General features: G+C 42.7%; 14 protein-coding genes across 14 annotated transcripts; 9 read left to right on the forward strand and 5 right to left on the reverse strand.

Moving 5' to 3' along the window:
• Window positions 1-34: 34 nt before the first annotated feature.
• PAS_chr2-1_0810 (uncharacterized protein) lies at window positions 35-895 on the reverse strand (the record flags this gene model as incomplete). Its single annotated transcript, XM_002490948.1, has 1 exon — window positions 35-895. One exon carries the CDS (start codon window positions 893-895, stop codon window positions 35-37), a length of 861 nt encoding a protein of 286 aa, XP_002490993.1.
• A 521-nt stretch (window positions 896-1,416) lies between these two features.
• Window positions 1,417-2,766, forward strand: PAS_chr2-1_0110 (Fructose-2,6-bisphosphatase, required for glucose metabolism; the record flags this gene model as incomplete). Its single annotated transcript, XM_002490949.1, has 1 exon — window positions 1,417-2,766. The coding sequence occupies one exon, from the start codon at window positions 1,417-1,419 to the stop codon at window positions 2,764-2,766; it is 1,350 nt and encodes a 449-aa protein (XP_002490994.1).
• A 363-nt stretch (window positions 2,767-3,129) lies between these two features.
• PAS_chr2-1_0111 (Mitochondrial adenylate kinase, catalyzes the reversible synthesis of GTP and AMP from GDP and ADP) lies at window positions 3,130-3,801 on the forward strand (the record flags this gene model as incomplete). Its single annotated transcript, XM_002490950.1, has 1 exon — window positions 3,130-3,801. The coding sequence occupies one exon, from the start codon at window positions 3,130-3,132 to the stop codon at window positions 3,799-3,801; it is 672 nt and encodes a 223-aa protein (XP_002490995.1).
• A 765-nt stretch (window positions 3,802-4,566) lies between these two features.
• Window positions 4,567-5,142, forward strand: PAS_chr2-1_0112 (Small rho-like GTPase, essential for establishment and maintenance of cell polarity; the record flags this gene model as incomplete). Its single annotated transcript, XM_002490951.1, has 1 exon — window positions 4,567-5,142. The coding sequence occupies one exon, from the start codon at window positions 4,567-4,569 to the stop codon at window positions 5,140-5,142; it is 576 nt and encodes a 191-aa protein (XP_002490996.1).
• A 485-nt stretch (window positions 5,143-5,627) lies between these two features.
• Window positions 5,628-7,298, forward strand: PAS_chr2-1_0113 (Alpha subunit of chaperonin-containing T-complex, which mediates protein folding in the cytosol; the record flags this gene model as incomplete). Its single annotated transcript, XM_002490952.1, has 1 exon — window positions 5,628-7,298. One exon carries the CDS (start codon window positions 5,628-5,630, stop codon window positions 7,296-7,298), a length of 1,671 nt encoding a protein of 556 aa, XP_002490997.1.
• Window positions 7,299-7,446: 148 nt separating this feature from the next.
• PAS_chr2-1_0114 (Sterol regulatory element binding protein, induces transcription of sterol transport and biosyntheti) lies at window positions 7,447-8,805 on the forward strand (the record flags this gene model as incomplete). Its single annotated transcript, XM_002490953.1, has 1 exon — window positions 7,447-8,805. One exon carries the CDS (start codon window positions 7,447-7,449, stop codon window positions 8,803-8,805), a length of 1,359 nt encoding a protein of 452 aa, XP_002490998.1.
• Window positions 8,806-8,876: 71 nt separating this feature from the next.
• Window positions 8,877-10,508, reverse strand: PAS_chr2-1_0115 (Mitochondrial cytochrome-c peroxidase; the record flags this gene model as incomplete). The annotated part of the gene is made up of 1 exon (XM_002490954.1): window positions 8,877-10,508. The coding sequence occupies one exon, from the start codon at window positions 10,506-10,508 to the stop codon at window positions 8,877-8,879; it is 1,632 nt and encodes a 543-aa protein (XP_002490999.1).
• A 151-nt stretch (window positions 10,509-10,659) lies between these two features.
• On the reverse strand, window positions 10,660-12,096 carry PAS_chr2-1_0116 (Actin-associated protein, subunit of a complex (Rvs161p-Rvs167p); the record flags this gene model as incomplete). The annotated part of the gene is made up of 1 exon (XM_002490955.1): window positions 10,660-12,096. The coding sequence occupies one exon, from the start codon at window positions 12,094-12,096 to the stop codon at window positions 10,660-10,662; it is 1,437 nt and encodes a 478-aa protein (XP_002491000.1).
• Window positions 12,097-12,778: 682 nt separating this feature from the next.
• Window positions 12,779-14,287, forward strand: PAS_chr2-1_0117 (GTPase activating protein (GAP) for Rho1p, involved in signaling to the actin cytoskeleton, null mut; the record flags this gene model as incomplete). Its single annotated transcript, XM_002490956.1, has 1 exon — window positions 12,779-14,287. The coding sequence occupies one exon, from the start codon at window positions 12,779-12,781 to the stop codon at window positions 14,285-14,287; it is 1,509 nt and encodes a 502-aa protein (XP_002491001.1).
• A 269-nt stretch (window positions 14,288-14,556) lies between these two features.
• On the forward strand, window positions 14,557-15,984 carry PAS_chr2-1_0118 (GTPase activating protein (GAP) for Rho1p, involved in signaling to the actin cytoskeleton, null mut; the record flags this gene model as incomplete). The annotated part of the gene is made up of 1 exon (XM_002490957.1): window positions 14,557-15,984. One exon carries the CDS (start codon window positions 14,557-14,559, stop codon window positions 15,982-15,984), a length of 1,428 nt encoding a protein of 475 aa, XP_002491002.1.
• Window positions 15,985-16,039: 55 nt separating this feature from the next.
• Window positions 16,040-17,859, reverse strand: PAS_chr2-1_0119 (Nuclear protein that acts as a heterodimer with Aos1p to activate Smt3p (SUMO) before its conjugatio; the record flags this gene model as incomplete). Its single annotated transcript, XM_002490958.1, has 2 exons — window positions 16,040-17,076; window positions 17,355-17,859. The coding sequence occupies 2 exons, from the start codon at window positions 17,857-17,859 to the stop codon at window positions 16,040-16,042; spliced, it is 1,542 nt and encodes a 513-aa protein (XP_002491003.1).
• A 360-nt stretch (window positions 17,860-18,219) lies between these two features.
• On the forward strand, window positions 18,220-19,320 carry PAS_chr2-1_0120 (Subunit of mitochondrial NAD(+)-dependent isocitrate dehydrogenase, which catalyzes the oxidation of; the record flags this gene model as incomplete). Its single annotated transcript, XM_002490959.1, has 1 exon — window positions 18,220-19,320. The coding sequence occupies one exon, from the start codon at window positions 18,220-18,222 to the stop codon at window positions 19,318-19,320; it is 1,101 nt and encodes a 366-aa protein (XP_002491004.1).
• A 204-nt stretch (window positions 19,321-19,524) lies between these two features.
• Window positions 19,525-20,160, forward strand: PAS_chr2-1_0121 (Phosphoribosyl-glycinamide transformylase, catalyzes a step in the 'de novo' purine nucleotide biosy; the record flags this gene model as incomplete). Its single annotated transcript, XM_002490960.1, has 1 exon — window positions 19,525-20,160. One exon carries the CDS (start codon window positions 19,525-19,527, stop codon window positions 20,158-20,160), a length of 636 nt encoding a protein of 211 aa, XP_002491005.1.
• A 65-nt stretch (window positions 20,161-20,225) lies between these two features.
• PAS_chr2-1_0122 (uncharacterized protein) lies at window positions 20,226-21,023 on the reverse strand (the record flags this gene model as incomplete). The annotated part of the gene is made up of 1 exon (XM_002490961.1): window positions 20,226-21,023. The coding sequence occupies one exon, from the start codon at window positions 21,021-21,023 to the stop codon at window positions 20,226-20,228; it is 798 nt and encodes a 265-aa protein (XP_002491006.1).
• Between the last annotated feature and the right edge of the window lie 51 nt (window positions 21,024-21,074).

Below are 21,074 nucleotides of genomic sequence, written 5' to 3' on the forward strand. Positions count from 1 at the left end.
AGGCAATATTATGCAAATTTCATAGAGAGGCATTTTATATCTTGCCAATTTTGTCAAACTCGTCATTCAACTCACCGAGCTCTCTAGCAGTTTTGTCCTCTTCTGTTTCTTTAGATGGAGTGCTAGTACCCGATTCTTTTTGCTTAGCCTTTTGCTCTCTTTTCAGTTGTCTTTTGCTCTTTTCTCCGGTTACACTCTGGGCTTTCCCTTTGTTATTCTTGTTGGCTTTAATCTCTTCTGGATCAAGATCTAAAGCATTCAAAACCCAGGATACCTCTTTATTGATAAGGTCTTTGATGTTGGGAACGTAGTGTCCACCAGGGTGTTTGAGAGTCAGAGTGGTCTCTGGAACACAGCACTCATCTATTAATCTCTGAGATCTTTCCTCGCTGACAACTGTATCTAATTCCCCAAAAATGTGCAACGTTGGAATACTAATCTTGGGCTCATAATACTTCCAATATTTCTGGTTATTAACTTTGAATCCTGAATAGAAAATGCCAAACTTCAGTCCCGGATGACCAGGCACTATTTCAGAGAACTTGTTGGCCAATATAGCTGCGAGACCTGCACCTTGAGAAAACCCTAAAACTCCGGTGAAGGGACCTTTCTCTTTACAACATTCTCGGACGGCCTCAAATGCTGGTTCTATATCAAAATCATCAACTGTGTACCACCAGCCTTTGAAATCAGGAGCTTCGGCAGAGTCAGCACTGTCAGCACCCAAAGATGCAGAATCGAAGGGAAGATCAGCACCTTTCAATTGCAGGGGTGCATTCAAAAATACAGTTTCTATGTCAAACTTTTTCAAAGCTTTTCGGATTCCAGATGCTTTTGCGGAAAAATTGGGACCGTTTTGGGCAAAACCATGAAGACACAAAACTCTTCCGTTCATATTGTCTAGACTAGTGGGAAGGTACCTATCTAAGGTTTTTTTTTCCGTAGCCTCCAGTAAGCGGATAGGCGCGGCATTTGTTTTTCGGATCAGAGTCCTGCTCCCATAGCTAGCATTTGACAGGATTGTATTGCGAAGGGAAATGACATGTCTAGCTTACCAATGAAGTGAAATCGTAAGTAGGAGTGCTTTCCCTTTCCTTTTCGACTGGTCGCAACCGGTAAGACTAGAAATTCTAGGTAGTCCTCAGTAGTGAGCTACAACGCCAAATCTTATTCAAAAAATGTCAGTTTCCTCATATCATAACCAATTACCTGAAAACTACGAATCCAGCGATATTGGAGCTCAGGTTTTTTCCAGTGCCTCCTTCAACTTTTCAGCCTTTCTCTTCCTTTACCCCTACAGCTGGTCCCTCCACTATTTTTCTCACTTGTGTGTCACACGACCTTACTTAACTGGCCGGACAATCAATCTGGGGAAACGAGTATCCAAGGACCAACTACGAACCATAAGCAACCAAAATGGCAGTGTACAGCGTAGTTGACAATTTGAGGGTCTGCGTGGTGATGGTGGGACTTCCTGCTAGAGGAAAGTCCTTGATCGCCCAAAAACTGGTTCGTTATTTAAGCTGGTTAAGCATCAATACAAAGTGTTTTAGCGTGGGCAATTATAGGCGCAAAGAAAGCGTTCATCCAAGTGCAGATTTTTTTGACCCCGAAAATGAAATGGGGTTTTTGATAAGGAGACAGGCAACAGATCTAGCTATCAAGGATATGCTGGAATGGTTTGACAACGGAGACGGCGTTGTAGGTATTCTTGACGCCAGTAACATCACTAACGAAAGGCGTAGGCAGGTCCTTCAAATCATGAGGGAAAACCAGATTGAGCCTATTTTCTTGGAGAGCTATTGCGATGACCAAGAGCTTATTAGGAAGAATGTGAAGGATATCCAAGAGACTTCCCCTGATTACAAGTCTATCCAAGAAGACTATGCGATAAAGGATGTACTAGAGAGAATCAGTATTTACGAAAAGAGTTATGAAAGCATAGATGTGGAACGAGATTCTGACCTGACGTTTGTCAAGCTAATCAATGTCAATACAGAGATAATCATCAACAAGATTGAGAGCTATTTGGAGAGTAGAATAGCTTTTTTCGTGATGAATCTTCATATCAAGCCCAGATATATCTGGCTATCCAGACATGGAGAAAGTCAGTACAATCTTGAAGGGAAGATTGGGGGAGATGCAGATTTGAGTGAAAGAGGTTGGAAGTATGCGAAGAAGTTGCCTTCTCTGGTAGAGAAATACATCCCCAATCACGAGAAGCTGACAGTATGGACATCTACGTTGAAGCGAACTCAGCAGACAGGATCGTATCTTCCATATCCGAAGAAGACATGGAAGGCATTGGATGAACTGGATGCTGGCGTTTGTGATGGTATGACGTATGAAGAAATTGCAGAGAAGTATCCAGATGATTTCAAGGCTAGAGACGAAGACAAGTTTGAATATCGGTACAGGGGAGGTGAATCGTACCGCGATGTGATCCTGAGGTTGGAACCGATTATCATGGAGATGGAGAATCTGGAAAACGTCTTAATCATTACGCATCAAGCAGTTTTGAGGTGTATTTATGCATATTTTATGAACGTTCCTCAACAGCAGTCTCCATGGATGAGCATTCCCCTACACACTTTGATCAGGCTGGAGCCAAGAGCTTATGAGACTTTGGTTACTAGGATCAAGGCTGATATACCTGCTGTGAGTACCTATAAGGAGAAAGGTACTTCCAAGTTGGGAGAGTCCACCAAGAATGACCATTCAATGGCTGGAGCCTTGATTAGCAGTTCATCATCCAAGGATGTTTGACCGTGAAGTATTTTCATTGACACCATAAGGAAAGATAGTATCTTTGACTGTAGTTTTATTTTGGCAGAAACTGCTATCTATCATCTATTTATCTAGTCTAGTTGTTCTTTGTAAAGATAACAGTACAGGCAGCATTTGATTGATCTGGCAGCTATTAAAATGTTGTGGGCCTTTGGCTGTGATGTAATAAGGATATCCATCAACACATACTCTGCCACTGAAGGCATCATTTGATGCAACTCCTCACGATCCAATTGGGACCGTGCAGTCTTACCAAGATCGAGATCTCCGCGCGCTGTATAAAAGGCTGCCGACCCCAGGTATTTTGTCACCATCTGAGGGCATTCGTGGTAGCATCATTCAATGATTAAGAACCTTAGATTGCTACTTCTGGGTGCTCCTGGATCAGGTAAGGGTACGCAAACCTCAAGATTACTGGAAAAAATTCAAATTACTCCTGTCAGCAGTGGGGATCTCCTGCGTACAGAAATCTCCAAAAAGTCTTCTCTTGGTCTTTTGGCTTCTAAAATCATTCAAAAAGGAGGGTTAGTTCCCGATCATCTTATGATAGCTCTTATCTATAGGGAGTTTCAAGCCAGGAATTGGCTGGGCCAGGATTGCAGTTGGCTTCTTGACGGTTTTCCCAGAACTCAGAATCAGGCAGTGGCCTTGGACGACAAGCTGACCGTTGCTCCGATTAATTGTGTCATTGAACTTGACGTTCCAGAAAAGGTGATCCTTGAGAGAATTGAAAATCGGTACATTCATATTCCCTCTGGAAGAATTTACAATCAACAATACAATCCTCCAAAAGTTCCTGGAAAAGATGATATTACCGGAGAGCCTTTATCAAAAAGGCCTGATGACAATGCAGAGGTCTTCAAGAGACGTCTGGATAACTACCACAAGGAAATTGACCCTCTCAAGGAGTATTTTAAAAATAAAGGAATTCTACACAGTATTCGTGGGGAAACTTCAGATATAATATTCCCCCAGTTGTACGAGTATATAACCAGTGAGTTCACTTCCAAATAGACCGTAGATGACTTTATTAGGACAATTATATAAATTATATTTTATCGCATTCATTATGCCCAAGACCAACATTTAGTGTTGGTTGTTGTTGGATCAACATTAGCTGAACTGAGATTACTTTGTATAAATGTCGTTATTATTTTATTTCGATGTGTCAGTATATCTGTCAGTTTGATATCTACAACAAAGTGAAATATTATTTAGATACAATTATTGTAACAATGACCATTCGTTTCATAGTTGCAGAACATTATAAAATTCCTCAACTATGCTCGTTATATGCTAGTCAATAAAAAACATGGCATGAGTGAGCTTCTGTGGCGCAGTGGTTTAGCGCATCGTGCTTATAAACGTTTAACACGTCTATGTTCAAAGCACAGTCGTTTAGAAACGCGATGGTCGTGGGTTCGAACCCCTCCAGAAGCATTGCTTACTTTTTTCTTTTTGCTAACTAAAACAACGAAAGTCTAGGCCTATTGTCTCCTGTTTCACTTAACATGTTTAAAGTGCGTACATTTTTACAAACTGACGTATCGGCAACATCATTCCTTTTGTCTTATCCCCTCATTCAATGTGAAACATGTAAGAGATGTGGAACGGAGCGTCTGCGCATCTGGAATGAAAATAACACCAAATTATTACATAATCACAAAACAACCTCCTAGTCGTGCATCACGCAGCCAATTCTCTTCGTCGATAAACAAATCTGAGGTAAAGCGAAGCTCATTAAGTAATCACGCCAACTTGAGGTTACCAAAATAAAAGATGCAAACAATCAAGTGTGTAGTGGTAGGTGATGGTGCAGTTGGAAAAACCTGCTTACTGATGTCATATACAACGAACAAATTTCCACCAGATTACGTGCCAACGGTGTTTGATAATTATGCTGTTACAGTGATGATCGGAGACGAACCTTATACTTTGGGTTTGTTCGACACTGCCGGTCAGGAGGATTACGACCGTCTCCGTCCTTTAAGTTATCCAAACTCTGATGTGTTCTTGATCTGTTTCTCTGTCTGTTCTCCTCCTTCGTTTGAAAACGTCAAAGAGAAATGGTTCCCGGAGGTTTTAAACCACTGTCCAGGTGTGCCTTGTCTGATAGTCGGTACTCAGATAGATCTTAGAGACGACAAAGCCACTCTGAGAAAGTTACAGAAACAGAATACAAAACCTATTACTCCTGAGCAGGGGGAGAAATTAGCTAAGGAGCTCCATGCCGTGAAGTATGTGGAATGTTCTGCTTTGACCCAACGAGGTCTCAAAAACGTTTTCGATGAAGCTATTGTGGCTGCTTTGGAGCCTCCTGTGTATAAAAAGTCGAAGAAGTGTTTGATTTTATAAGGTTGTATATTAGCATGGTGAGGAGCAATGCAGTTTGATAAGTTAGAGACATTTTTCTTCGTACACCGATAAAAGGAACCTGAGACCCATTTTGACATCTGGTATTCTTGTCAGAGGGGGACAAAAGAAGCATCCAGACTTTACTGGAGTGCTGCTGTTCCACCATAAAGTGTCACCATGATTCTGGAATCTCTTTTCCTTATGAGATCAAACCTTTCAAGCTGGAGAGCGCAGTGAGTGATCTTGATATTTTCAATTGCAAAATGTTCCAAAACTAAAAAATCATAAATTTCCATGTAGTATCTAGCTTCAGCTACTGCCCGGTGTAACAACTGGTCAGCCAAGTGGCATCTTTTTACCTTCCTGGATCATTTGTATTCTTGGGTCTGCCTGTAGGTTATCAAAACTTCTCAACCTTTCCGCCTAGCTCTCCTTTCGCCATCAAAATTCGCCCTCGCAAAATTTTATTCTTTCACCTACCCATAATGTTCGACAGTACCCGTTCAGATACCCTGTTCCTTGGAGCTCAAAAGGTCAGCGGAGACGATGTTCGTCAGCAAAACGTGCTAGCAACCCAAGCGGTAGCAAATGTAGTGAAATCCAGTTTAGGCCCAGTTGGATTGGACAAGATGTTAGTCGACGACATTGGAGACGTGGTTGTCACGAACGACGGTGCCACTATTTTAAATTTACTGGACGTGAAGCATCCAGCTGGCCAGATCCTTGTAGACCTTGCCCAACAACAAGATAGAGAAGTTGGTGATGGGACCACAAGTGTGGTGATCATCGCAAGCGAACTTCTTAAAAGAGCCAACGAGCTGGTCAAAAACAAGATACACCCAACGACTATAATCACAGGATACAGATTGGCCCTCAAGGAAACTATTCGGTACATAAATGAAGTTTTGAGTCAATCAATTGATTCGTTCTCCAAGGAGATATTGATCAACATAGCCAGCACTTCAATGAGCAGTAAGATCATTGGATCTGATTCCGCTTTCTTCAGTGAGATGGTGGTCGACGCCATGTTGGCCGTAAAGACCACTAACAACAAAGGTGAGACTAAATACCCCATCAAGGCTGTTAACATTTTGAAATCTCATGGTAAGTCTTCCACCGAGTCAATGTTGATCAACGGTTACGCTTTGAATTGTACCGTAGCGTCGCAGGCGATGGTGAAATATGTTAAGGACGCCAAGATTGCTTGTATTGATATCAACTTGCAAAAAGCCCGTATGGCTATGGGTGTTCAGATAAACATTGATGATCCTGATCAATTGGAAGAGATTAGAAAAAGAGAGTATGGAATTATCATGGAGAGAATTGACAAGATTATCGAAGCAGGTGCTAATGTCGTGTTGACCACCAAGGGAATTGATGATTTGTGCTTAAAGAAGTTTGTTGAAAGTGGCGTCATGGCCGTTAGAAGATGTAAGAAAGAAGACCTGAGAAGAATAAGCAGAGCAACGGGTGCTACCTTCATTTCGAGTATGTCTGATCTTGAAGGTGAGGAGACTTTTGACTCTTCCTACCTAGGAAATGCAAGCGAAGTCGTTCAAGAGCGTATCTCTGATGACGAGTGCATCTTAGTGAAGGGAACAAAGACCCATTCTGCTGCTTCTATCATTCTTCGTGGTCCAAACGAATACACATTGGATGAGATGGAAAGATCCATTCACGACTCCCTGTCGGTTGTCAAGAGAACTTTAGAATCCGGTAATGTTGTTCCAGGAGGAGGAGCCGTGGAGACTGCGTTGAATATCTATTTGGAGAACTTTGCCACTACTGTAGGCTCAAGAGAGCAATTGGCCATTGCAGAGTTCGCAAATGCCTTATTAGTGATTCCCAAGACTCTGGCTGTTAATGCAGCCAAAGACTCCTCAGACCTTGTACCCAAGTTAAGATCGTATCACGCTGCATCCCAGCAAGCGCTACCAACGGAGTTAAAGAAGAAAAACTACAAAAACTATGGTTTGGATTTAATCAAAGGAAAAGTTACCGATCAGGTTCTTCACGGAGTACTGGAGCCCACCGTGTCCAAAGTGAAATCTTTGAAATCCGCTTTGGAGGCTTGTGTGGCTATCTTAAGAATTGATACCATGATCACTGTGGATCCTGAACCTGCTAAGGAGGATCCTCATGGCCACGATCACTAGCTTAGGTAGTAGATAGACACCTAGAGGGGAATATGGTATGTAGTAACCCCCACTTATTACATAAGCATACACGAATAATCTTTAAAAGGCTAAAAATTCAGATCTTACATATATTTCTACTCTCTCGTATATCTCTATACGACCATACATGGCTAACCTAAAGATCCCTGGATCAGAGCAGTTAACAACAAATAAGGTGCTTAAGTCTTCCAAGGGCAAGCGGAAATACCATAACAAGAGCAGGAAAGGATGTACGACTTGCAAAAAAAGGCGAGTCAAGTGTGATGAAAATAAGCCCATATGCAACAAATGTGAGCACTTGGGCTTGGACTGTATCTATATGAGTCCACCACCTAAGAGGCTCAGCTCCAGTACGAGTGATGGCAGTCCAGCTATAACAGTACCATTGTCGTCTGGGCCTCCTCTTGGGGCCACTTCTAACTCACCCTCCAACCAGTACACAGGAAATCTGAACATGCTAGATCTAAGGCTAATGTATCACTACATAACTAAAGTTTGGCATACGATAACAGCAGCTGGTATATCTGATGCCAAGATCTGGTGTGAAGACATTCCTATGCTGGCTTTCAATTATCCGTTTTTGATGCATTCAATTTTAGCCTTCAGTGCTACACATCTTTCACGGACTGAAAAGGGGTTGGACCAGTGTGTAACTTGCCATAGAGGCGATGCTCTACGTCTCCTACGTGAGGCCGTACTTGAGATTTCACCAGCAAATACTGATGCCCTGGTGGCTTCAGCTTTAATACTAATAATGGACTCTCTGGCCAATGCATCGTTACCTACTTCAACGTCTCCTAAATCACTTCCAGCTTCGGCCTGGATTTTCCACGTTAAGGGAGCTGCCACTATATTGACAGCTGTCTGGCCATTGAACGAAAGTTCCCGATTTCACAAATTTATATCCGTTGATTTAAGTGATCTGGGAGACGTTGACCTGATGGGCGATAATGCCAATGCTAACCACCCACATGATGTGAAATATTCCCAGTTGTTATGCTTTGATGAAGAGCTAACCGACCTTTTCCCCGTTACTTATACGTCACCTTACCTTATTACTCTGGCTTACTTGAACAAATTGCACAATGAGCGATACAAATCAGATTTTATCCTGAGAGTTTTTGCCTTTCCAGCTTTGTTGGATAAAACGTTCCTGACTTTGTTAATCAATGGAGACATTTCTGCCATGAGAATTATGAGATCGTACTACACGCTTCTCAGAAACTTCACTGACGAGATGAAAGATAAGGTTTGGTTTTTGGAAGGCGTGTCAAAGGTTCTTCCAGTAGATGTTGACGAGTATTCGGGAGGAGGAGGAATGCATATGATGATGGACTTTTTAGGAGGTCCTTCTACTTTGAACGATAATGACACAAATGACATTGCTGACAATATAGCCCAGTCTGGCCTTTTGGATACCGACAATTTGCCAAGTTCCATAACAGACAACTTAGATATCATGCACAGTAGTATATATGATGAGTAACGAGGGTTAATTTAGTTCAATAATAATAAAAAGGATTGGAGTTACAAGAGTCAGACGAAGTGACAGAGTCCTTAGAATTTTTTCCTAGCAATTCCATCGCTATCTCTATCAACACCTAGCTCTAGAAGCTTTGCAAAATCCTGACTGAATTCATCAAAAAACAACTTCTCATCCTCCCCATAGATCTTGACCCACTTAGCAAATGATGGGTCTCTGAGCAGTGCCATATCGGTATTCAGCATCATTAAACGTTTCTTTTCGTAGCAGAACTGTTTCATTCCTGTTTCAGGAACTGTACATTCGTCCCACTCATGAGTTAACAATTCCAAAAAAAACTGATTTGAGAACTGAAGAGGATTCTCTGTCCATTTTCCATCCCAGCCACTATACTTGGCATGAGTCCTTCCTAGTGCATGGCCACCTCCAATTAGACAAACAGCAGCCCTATCGTCGAATCCAAGCGCATTGATGAACACATCTCTGATATGATCTGCACCCAAGCTTCCCAACGGCAGTCTACCATTTGGGGGTACCAGAGATTGGTCGGTACAATCCACTCTACCAGGTTTCCAGTCTATTTTCGGACCTCCCAAATACTCAATTGCAATGGCTCCAGCAAAAGTGTAGAGATCAGCATAGGATATCCATGGAAATTTAGCCTGAATTAAGTTTAGCGCTGACATGGCAGGGTGCAGTCCAGTATTTCCTGGATCTGTCAATTCAGGTGGGAATCTGATGGTACATCCGTTACTGCCTCCAGTACCAGTTCTTTGATCATATGTGGCAGATACATGCCAAGCTAACCTCACTATATTGGGCGCTAGAGATCCGTAGTCAAGTTCTGGCCTATCGAAACAATTAATGATCTCATGTCTGACGTGCTCGTAATCATAAAACGACCCAATGAAAGGTGCCTTTGGTTTCTTATTAACTACAAGCTTAATTCTTCTATTTCTTGGAGAGCCCGTTTTCGAAACGGTCAATTGACCAGTCAAAGGAGTATGGCTAGATGAGAATTTGGTCCCTGTATCCGCATCCAAAACTATTGGACTTTTATCGATGGCCGGCGTGTCTGGCTTTGCCACCACTTCTGGAATGACTTCTCGTTCAAAGAGTTTAACCAATGGCTTTTCCACAGGCTTTGGGACTTCCGCCTTATTGAGATTGAAGCTTCTGGTCGCTTCTGGAGAAAAATGATACTGGTCAGGTTCAGGTAATTCAGAAAGAACAAAAGGAAGTTTTGTTCCTGGTCGTGGAGAATATATGTACCGGTTTCTTTCCCCAGATAGACGAACAATAATACAAAAAGGGGTGTGGACAACATATCTGTCATAGTAATAATCAGTTCTACCCCAAGCTTTGAGCATCACGTCTCTCGGATTCACAGATGCCCTGAATAAAGGCTTCACCTCCTCTGCGATTGGCCTTGAAGTACCAAAATCCAGCTTCCACTGGTCCAATTCCTGTGATTTATCTTTGAACGTTGTCGACCTCCTGCTACCAGAAGTGAATCTCTGAGCTTCTCTACGGTAATAGAGCTCCAGATTCTTTGCTTGCACGTAAACAACAAAGTGTACTGATTGGAGATGAGCCAGGAAAAGAACATATGGATAGAGGAGAACTCTTCCCAAAGGTGCTAATCTGATAGCCAATCTCTGATAGAAGTTCCTGAATGGCGCTATTAAAGAGTTAATCAGATCCATTCTTGACAGCAAACTAATTCAATTGAAGAATGACAGAAGGATATGTGTATTAAGGACACAAAACGAAAATATTATTAGTTTGATACAGACGTATCGCGTGCAACATGCCCATGTTGTGTTCGTATAGATTCTTGATATTTGACATTTAGCATTATTTATTCAGTTCAACGTAGTTGCCTGGGAAGACACCTTGCACTCCGTTGAGTCTTCCAGTCCACCAGCCATTGGCGTCTGTTTTTTGAACGACTTCGATAACTTGTCCAGCAGAGAATGACAGGTCTCCCGCGGCTTGCGCACTATAGTCGTACAGAGCAGTACAAGTCTCTACACCAGGAGCAGTGGTGGGAGCGGTTGGAGTAGAAGGAACTGCAGAAGGGATCGGAGAAGCAGCAGAGGCAGCAGTGACTGGTGCTTGATAGCCTTGAGGCTGTCCATAACCGACTTTCTCGGGAGGATATGGGGAATTAGATTGCCCATAAGCAGGAGCCTGCCCATAGGCCGGCGCTTGACCATAAGCTGGCGCTTGGCCATAGGCTGGTGCTTGGCCATAAGCGGGAGTAGCGGCAGAAGGTTGACCATAAGCAGGAGCACCTGCAGCAGTTTGACCATACTCTGGAGTTTGCCCATACTGAGGAAGCTGCTCCGTACCCGCTGCAGTGGAACCAGCAGCAGCACCAGCAACTCCAGCTGCGCCAGCAGGACCGCCAGCAGCGGCATAACGCCTTTTTGTAGCCTCTAATTTAGCCTTTGCATTACCAAGCTTGAAATGGGTGATTCCAATAGCGTCTGCTTGTTCTTGGACGTTACCCCGCTTGTATGTGAACTGTTCAATGATATCTGCAGAGAGGTCGAAGTAAGGTATCTTCAACTCCTCCATACGTTGGAACAAAGTGTAGAAAATATTCAATTGCATATAGTAGAATGAAACGAAAAGAGGTTTGATGAATTCAGCTTCCAATTTAAATAGAACGGGTAACTCGTTCTTCATCATGTCATTGTAATAGTCATATTCTTGTTGGGCAATAGCCACGTCAGCTTCTGCCTTGTACATCTTCTCCTCATCTTTAACAGTTTTTTCTTTTTTCTCCTGAATCTTGTGCAAGCTATTCTGGGCCCGATCCAAGTCTAACTGCTTGTGGTTTCTCTTCGTTGCCATTTTTCTAATGGACTTGATGACATCCAATAACTGTTGAGCAGGCGCTACGATTCTGGTCTCTATAAGTTCCAAGTCTGGCTTCAAAGTTGTTTGTAACTCAGCAACTACTTCCCTGTATTGAGTACTAGCCTCGATACCTTCAGGGGACCCTTCCACCACCAAGGTGCTAGGGTCTGACACACGTCCCGAGATTGGTTTGTAAATCTCCTCAATAGCTTTACTGAATCCAATTTGATGGTTCAACATACCGTTAACTGCAGTGAAGTAACGTTTGCTCTCGTCACTCAACCTCTTGGTCTCGTCTTCCAACTCTTTGAATCTTCGTTCTGCATCAACATAGACCGGATCTTCGGTAATTTGACCCATGTTTAGCTTTTGACGAATAGATTGTGGCCCTCTGACCAATCCTTTCCTGAAACCTTTGAAACTCATATCGGATAGTTCGCAATTGAGGAAGGTGGTGGTGTATAGTGTTTTCAAGGTGCTGTTAACGATTGGATTTCGGTCACTTGTCTCTTGGACGCCACGATCACGTGGTACACATCCCTAGGGGACACGACTATACCAACTGGCACCCACAGTACATAGAAGTTGATGAAGTACATTTGGTACGCAAAAGGCTAACAGGGGGCTGTGTATCCTGAAAGATTCTGCCTGGTATCTGATGTAGTTAACATGGATCGACAAGTTTGTTTATCCGTAGGCAGAGGAAGTTCAATCTTTTTTGGTATCGCTTACCATGACTACTTCTTTTCCACCGTCTGTGGTCATGAGATAAACATAGTCTCTCAGGGGCTTGGTAGTAAGGCTTCATTCTACCCATATAGTGGACGCTTTCTCCGCAAACTCTCATTAGAATCGACTCGTCCACAGTGTTTCTCAATCAATTTACCTGTAAACTCTTAGTGTAACTCCTGAACGTCCTTCCAATGCCTTCGAAATACGGTCAATCCCTAGCACGGGCCGATTATGCATCATCGTCTCAACAGATAGGTTGCTGTTCCAAACTCAACTTTAATAAAATGTGACAAAAAGTAAAGCCTCGTTTTATTTTTAAGGTTATTACGATTTCTGGCTATCTTTAGATCTTCACCTCTCGACACCCAAAATTGATATGGAAGATAATCCTTCAGCCAAGAAATCCTTGGCTAACTGGTGGAAATCTTTCCAGCGGAGCGCACAGTCAAACAAGGTGCCACAGGATGACGAGAGACCAAGAATAAGATTCAGATCCAGATCGTCTACTGCAATTAAGACCAACTCAGATTATAAACAACACATCGATGACTTTTTCACAAAGCGGAAGGAACGGGATAATTACTTAACCAAAGGTGGCGTTGGCGATAACCTTGTCTTTAACGTAACATTGGAATCTTCGTTGGAGATTACAAGTGCCAAAGTGGCCCTTTGTACAGACATAAATACAAGCGTGACATATGGACGTATCCCCACTCTGGTCGTTTGTTGTGGCTTATTTCTCAAACAACAGGGGTTGGATAAACCAGGAATCTTCAGAATGCCTGGTGCCGCAAGACGGGTGAGGGAATTACAGGTTCTTTTCTCTTCTCCCCCGACCTATGGTGCAAAGTTTGATTGGAACGGATATACAGTACACGATGCCGCTTCCATATTGAGGCGGTATCTGACCTCACTATCAGAGCCACTTATTCCTCTGGATTTGTATGAGGCCTTTAGAAGTCCCATTTTGAATCGTCCATTGATTGTGAAATATTTCAAGAAGAAAGAGCAAAGGAGAATAGAACGTGACAAAATAATGAAACAGAAGGAGGGAGACGAGCCAAGGGCTACTAGGAATGCACAAAACAATCAGGACAATGATGACGAGACTCCGGAGAATATGGACGCTCCTCTGGGAACGGAAGATGTTGAAGATCACTTTGTAGATGCCTCAGAAGAGATAGTACCCGATGGACAACAAAAACAAAAAAGAAAGAAGCATAAACAGAAACTAATCAAAGAGATTCATGGAGCCCTAGCCGAATATGTGGATCTTTTCAGCCAACTTTCATTACCATCACGCCAGTTAATCTATTATTTGGTTGACCTGCTACAGATGGTCTCTACTCACTCGTCTACAAACTTGATGTCAGTCAGAAACTTGGCATCCATTTTCCAACCGTCTTTGCTATTTCACCCGAAGCACGATCTAGAACCAGAGCAGTACATCCTCTCACAGGCGGTAGTGGAGTTTTGGATTGAGTACAGTGACCGCATACTACGTGCAAGTACACTGTTGGAAAGTCAGACCACAAAAAAGCAAAAACCACCGCCAATAGCCAGGTCAAGTTTGCCCCCAGTGACCCAACCAGAAGCAAAGCGCAATTCTCTGTCGAGTTTCTTGAACCTGAGCTACTCTGGAAGAAGGAAACACAGTAAGTCCATGTCATCCGCTGTTTCTCCTCCAGATGTCATATCCAATTTGAAGCATTCAAATCTTTCAGGAGCATCCTTGGAGCACACGACATCTTTTTCCTCTGATTATACTCATCCTGGCCAGGCTCCTAGTAGCGTGTCTGACAACCCTCCCTCCAGTGTTTCTAACAACCCACAATCTGCTTCACTCCAAACCAAACCTCCCAACATAATGATATCATCTGAGTAGATGACCAAGACACCCCCTCCCCTCAATGTCCTTAGGACAATGCTTATGACACCACTCTGAAACCATTGCTGTACCCTTATGTAACTAATAATTAAAAAAATTCACTCTTTTTACCGAAAAGGGAAATATTTTTTTCACAGAAAAATAAATGAGAACTGTATACACAGCACAATGGTTACCGTTCCCGTACCAACCTAATCTTAGTTAGCCCCTTGCATTTATACACCACTGATCCGCAAAGCTTCTCTACATATCGAAACAGATTGGAAATGGAAACGTCCACTTCTCCCCCGAGGAATTCAATTTCCAGTTGGTGGTCTAACTTCAAGCAGCGTCACTCCTCTAACGAATCACTTAGTATTTACACGAGCAACGAGACGCCATCTAAACAAGGAGGAACGACAAATACATCACCAAAGAGACCTCAGATGAGACCCAAATCTCGGTCCAGTAATTATATACCTTACAGGCTGTCCTTGCACCGCAACTCAAAAGAATTGGACCTGAGTGATGAGGCCAAACTGAAACAACATAGGAACTCATTTTTGAACTCGAGACAGCAAGATTTTTTCGAAGACTCCCAGGTGTTTGCGGTTCCGTTGAAGCAGAGCTTGGAAATCGCAAGTGCTAAGATCAACTGTGGATCAAGTGATTACGGTTTGATACCCGTTGTCATTGCTCAATGTGGAATTTATATCAAGAAAAACGGTTTAGATGTTGAAGGAATCTTCCGGGTCGCTGGATCATCCCGAAGGGTCAAAGAGTTGCAATTTGTGTTTTCCACCGCTCCATTGTACGGTAGAAAAATAGACTGGGAATCTTACGGCACCACAGTTCACGATGCTGCTTCTCTGATGAGGCGGTACCTGAACTTTCTTCCTGAGCCTTTGGTATCCTTAGCGTTGTATGAGCAATTTAGAGATCCAATTCGTTCTAGGCCGAGAATCTTGAACTATCTTAAAAATAAATCTGAAAAGAAAGATAAGGAGAAGTCGCCAGAGCAGGAGGGAGAGAAAGATCAACAAGACAGAGAGCAAACTGGGGTGCAAGCGCAATCAGAACAAGAATCAAAACAGCAAGCAAAGGACATTGACGAACAGAATGAGGAGTACAAAGCAAAGGAAGCTAAGAAAGCTGCAAATGAAAAGAAACTGAAAAAGAGCATTCTTGCTGCCCTTAAGGAATACGCTCTACTTTTTAATTATCTTCCCAAGGAATCCCGACACTTGATCCTGTACATCTTAGATCTATTATCTTTGTGTACCCAACATAGAGACAAAAATTTGATGACGGCGAAGAACCTCGCTGCCGTGTTTCAACCGTCTATTTTAACCCATCCTGATCACGACATGTCACCAGAAGAATATGCACTTTCTCATGCAGTTTTGGAAATATGGATAGAATTCTCGTACATTTTGATTGCTAGACTCAATGACTCTCCCCAAGAGATAATAAGACTTACTGATACGAAAGGAACAAAACGCGACACGATACCGTCAGTTACAACAAGCACTGATTCGACCTTCTTGGCTCCACCACCAGGGCAACATCGACGCCAACATAGTAGATCTTTGTCCAGTGTCGTTCCAGTCAACGATCGTATCTACCAGAATAAACAGAAACCCCAGCTTTTGGATGATCAACTACAAGAAACTACTCCCGAGCCTCAGAACGATAAAGAGAGTGACGATGTATAATACATTATTATGAATAAAATAATACCTTTAACGAGGAATGAACACATGTCCAAGTCTATATAGTACTCTTCTTTCTTTTCGAATATGTTTCTTCCTGCTCTATTTCCAGAGGTCGCTTTTCTGCGGGTTCATCTATTAGCAGAATTTCATCCTCATCAAATATCTCCTCCATTTGATCGTCTTGGATAGTGACTTCTTCTTTTGATTCTTTTTTCTTCAAAGGCTTCTTCTTAATTGTGATATCCGTAAGAGTTATATCTGTTTCTTGAGGTGCAACTTCCAGGTATAGTTCAATGTCTTGCAGATCATCATCGGAATCACTAACGAAGAATATACTACCACTTCCAATTGTAAGGTCCTTCAATGAAGAAATGAGGTTGTCCTCAAAATCGTAGTCATAAATTAGCCTATTGTTTCCCACCACAATAGAAACATCATCTGAATAGCCAAACTTCTTCAGAAGTTGTTTGTGAATCTCACCCAGTTGTATATCCAAACTGGGAACCGTTATGATACCCCTCTGGATCCCACAAGCTTTGCAATTTGAATTGCCTGGCAATGGTGGACATTGTGTAACAAACTTGTTGATGTACTCTGAATCATAAATCAGTCTGGAGTTTCCAACAGGATCATCAGAGAAAACATTGAGTGACTGTAGGGAACTGAAACCGGCAAAAATTGCATTAGTAGTTGCCACTGCTGGAATAATGTTACCAGCAATTTGTTTAATCTCAAATTCGGATTTTGTTTCAATTCCAAATATGAATGATCGTAAATTCGCAGCTGCGACGACAAAATCCAGGGTGTCTTTATCATCTTTATCGAAATCCAATACCCCTTCAGACTTATAACGAGCTTGCAATCTTTTCAGAGAGTCTATTAGTACAAACAAGTTTTCTTCAGTTGTCCATATCTTTTGATCATCTGAAATGATGCTAGTAGGCAATTCTTTGAGTTTTTTCGAATATAGCTCATAATTTAATGGTATTGGCTTCTGTCTGGTCTTCCACAAAGTGTCAATCTTTGCTAATCGAACAATGTCTTCCACAAATATTTTCTCTACTACTGAATCAATGAACTCTTCAGCAGAATCTTCCTTTATCAGTTTTTTAGTTCTAGTAGCTCGTTGGTTTCTTTCAGCAGAGCCTCAATCTCTTGTGCATCATCAGTTTCCAGATCTGCTGGGTTTATTTCATCCTCAGATTCTTCTCCAAATAACTGTGTAAAAAGAAAGTTTTTTGCCCATGTAATACAGTGAATAGGTTTGCTTGGTGTGGATCTGATCGTACAAACGGGGAATGTTTTAGGCGTTTCTTTGGCGGTACATTCAAAACACTCCGTTAAATATGGGAAAATTGGCTGAACCTGACCTTTCAGCCCAGTAGTACCACTTTCAATGAGCGGCTTATTTATAAACAATGCCATCCTGTTCACGTACACCCTTGCTTCAAGGTTATCCAAAGCGTTGAAAATTATGTCAAATTGGCGGAACCAGCTCAAGGGAAATTGAGAAACGTCCATAATATTTCCATGGTGAGGCTCTAACCGAGTGTTTCCTTTGAACAAAGCCACAGCTGCTACAGCTGTGTTTGCTTTGCTCTTCTTTATATCTTTTTGTCTAAACAGAAACTGGCGGTTCAAGTTGCTCAGATCGATTGTGTCAAGATCTGCAACATGAATCTCTCCATAGCCCATTAGCAGAAGATCTTTAAGGAGTTCACATCCTATTCCTCCGGCACCAACCAGTAAAACCTTACTGTTACTTATTTTATTGTAAGTTTCCTCTCCAAGGATTCGAATAAGCTGGATGTCCCTAGCCATCGTTCGTTCAGTGAAAGTTTTACTTGGAGGAGGGAAGTTAGATATCCAGCGCATCGCGGGCGACTAAAAGGGGTAGAAGAGGGAGGATTTCGGAGGGCAGCTAGGCGGAGGTGGAAAATTTTCAAAGGGGGCGAGGTGGAGGCAATATCTGAATAATCTTTCCCCAGATCGCTAACACGTCCCACATTCTCAAAACTGCGAATTTCAGCCAAAGATTACTTCGGCAAGCCAGTTAGCATCAACTCCGATCGCGGACATCAAATTGTCTGGTCGGAGCCGAACTTAACGCTATGGGTTCTCTAATATCGCGCCCGGTTGCAACGAACACCGCTCCTTCCAAGAAAAAAAAGGTCGACCTGCACTTTCTATCCGTCCCTTTTACCCAGTCACTAAAAGCTTTCAGATTATTCCACCATGTTCAGACAATATTCTAGAGCAATCCGTTCAACTCCGTTCACCAGATCTTACGCTACTAACGTTGCACAGTTCCTCGGACAGAAGAACAGCAATGGAAAATACACCGTGTCTTTCATAGAGGGTGACGGTATTGGTGTTGAGATCAGTGATGCCGTCAAGCAAATCTACTCCGCAGCTGACGTCCCAATTGAGTGGGAATCATGCGATGTCACTCCTCTGTTCATCAACGGAAAGACCACTCTGCCACAGCAGGCCGTAGACTCTATCAACAAGAACTTGGTGGCTCTGAAAGGTCCTCTCGCAACCCCTGTTGGAAAAGGTCACCAATCTCTGAATCTAACACTTAGAAGAACTTTCAATTTGTTTGCCAATGTCAGACCTTGTAAGTCCATCCAAGGTTACAAGACCCCTTACGAGAATGTCGATACAGTTTTGATCCGTGAGAACACTGAAGGTGAATACTCCGGTATCGAGCACACTATTGTTCCAGGTGTTGTCCAAAGTATCAAGCTGATCACCAAGGTTGCATCTGAGAGATGTATCAGATATGCCTTCGAGTACGCTCGTTCTGTTGGAAGAAAAGAAGTTTTGGTCGTCCATAAGGCCTCCATTATGAAGCTTTCCGATGGTCTTTTCGTTAAGACTGCTGAAGAACTGGCTTCTGAGTACCCAGAGATCAAGCTGTCCTTCGAGTTGTTGGATAACACTTCTCTGAAGTTATGTACTGATCCATCTGACTACAAGAGTTTAGTGATGGTCATGCCTAACTTGTACGGTGACATCATGTCTGACTTGTCCTCCGGTTTAATCGGTGGTCTAGGTTTGACCCCTTCTGGAAACATGGGTGATAAGGTTTCCATTTTCGAGGCCGTCCACGGTTCAGCTCCTGACATTGCTGGTAAGAACTTGGCCAACCCAACTGCTCTGCTGTTATCCTCATGCATGATGTTGAGACACATGTCTTTGAACAGCTATGCCGACAAGATCGAAAACTCTGTCTTGAAGACCATTGCTTCTGGACCAGAGCACAGAACTAAGGACTTGAAAGGAACCTCCTCGACTTCAAACTTCACCGAACAAGTTATCAAGAACTTGTAATAGTGAACGGTTATGAAAATGAATGCTTCATGACTTGAGGCTCCTTTCGTTAGAAATATAGATAGATGTAGCAGTCTTTTGAAACGGTTGAAAAATGTATTAACGATCTTTACTAGTAATTATGGTTTGCAGTTCGCACTTTTTTTTTTCAGCCTTTATCATCGATCACACTAAGGAAAAAAAAATCAAGCTAGTCTAGTAACGATGACGCCTAAGATATTAGTACTCATTTCTGGTAATGGAAGCAACCTCCAGGCTCTCATTAATGCCAAGGAGCAAGGCCAGCTGAAAGCAGAAATATCTTTGGTCATATCCTCAAGTAGTAAGGCATTTGGCATCGAAAGAGCCAGGAAACACAACATTCCAGTCCGAGTGCATGAGCTGAAGTCATACTACCAGGGAATTCCCAAAGAGGAGAAAGCCAAACGAGCCGAAAAGAGAAACGATTTTGATCAAGACCTGGTCAAGATCATATTGAGCGAGAAGCCTGATCTTGTTGTTTGTGCCGGCTGGATGCTTATACTAGGTGAAAAATTCTTACAACCTTTACAAGAGAAGAACATCTCCATCATAAACTTGCATCCATCCTTGCCTGGAGCCTTTGAGGGAATTAATGCAATCGAAAGATCTTATAATGCCGGTCAGAATGGCGAAATTACTAAGGGTGGTATCATGATCCATCGGGTTATTCTGGAGGTTGATAGAGGACAACCTCTCATAGTGAGAGAAATAGATGTTATCAAAGGAGAGACGCTAGAGTCGTGGGAGGCAAGAATCCATTCTTTAGAACACCAAGCAATAGTGGATGGAACTAACAAGGCATTGGACGAGTTGAAATAAGGGTCACATATAAGCCAATTAATTTCTTCAATTTCTTTTATCCGTTAACAGTATGTTGTATATCTTTATGCTTCAGTATCTACCTCCATTGGAACCACAGTTTCCTCAATATCGACAAGATTGTAGATACTCTCTTTCAACACCGCAGTAGTGCCTCTAGCAAACTTGTATGACTTAACCTTGGCTTCACGGACGTTAGGCTTCAGATAGTTTCTGTACAATTGGGCATCTTTTCCAACTTCCATGACACAAAGGTCCACGTTAGAACCGGATCCCAAATCATTCCAGATACCTGCCTCAATAGCTTCTGTGCACAGCTTCATTGCCTCTTCCTTAGTCAAGCCTTCTTTCCAGTTGCTCTCCAAGACAGCCATGGCCGCCAGCGAACCTGATCCCAAAGATTGATAGAATCCAATATCGGTGGATCCATGCGCATGGATAGAAAACAAGTGGGCTCCTGTAGGATCAACACCACCGACGATTAGATAGGCTCCAATGTGACCTTGGTACTTGAACAGATGTTGTTTCAGCATCGTCAATGCTGTGACCACTCGAGGTTTCCTTTCTGTAGACATGGCATGCAATTCTAGATTTGATCCAATCAGTTGTGTAACCATCTCTGTATCAGCAGCGGTACCTGCTCCTGCACACCATATAGTAGGTGACAACCTGTGTAGCTTTTCACAATTCTTGTCAGCCACGATAGGACCTGACGTAGCTCTGGTATCGGCAGCGATCACAACACCTCCTTCAAATTTAACTCCCACAATGGTGGTTCCTGTGGAAGTTGCCTTCGGAGAGCCAAATCCCTTAGCTGAAAGGAATTGATTTCTTTGGTGGTTATCGAAACTGAGGCCTGCCATATTCGTGTGATGGTATGGTGAACGAGTTTGTCAAGTGGGTTGAATTTGCCT

Source organism: Komagataella phaffii, chromosome 2 (assembly GCF_000027005.1).
Source record: "Komagataella phaffii GS115 chromosome 2, complete sequence".
Taxonomy (NCBI): Eukaryota; Fungi; Ascomycota; class Pichiomycetes; order Pichiales; family Pichiaceae; genus Komagataella; species Komagataella phaffii.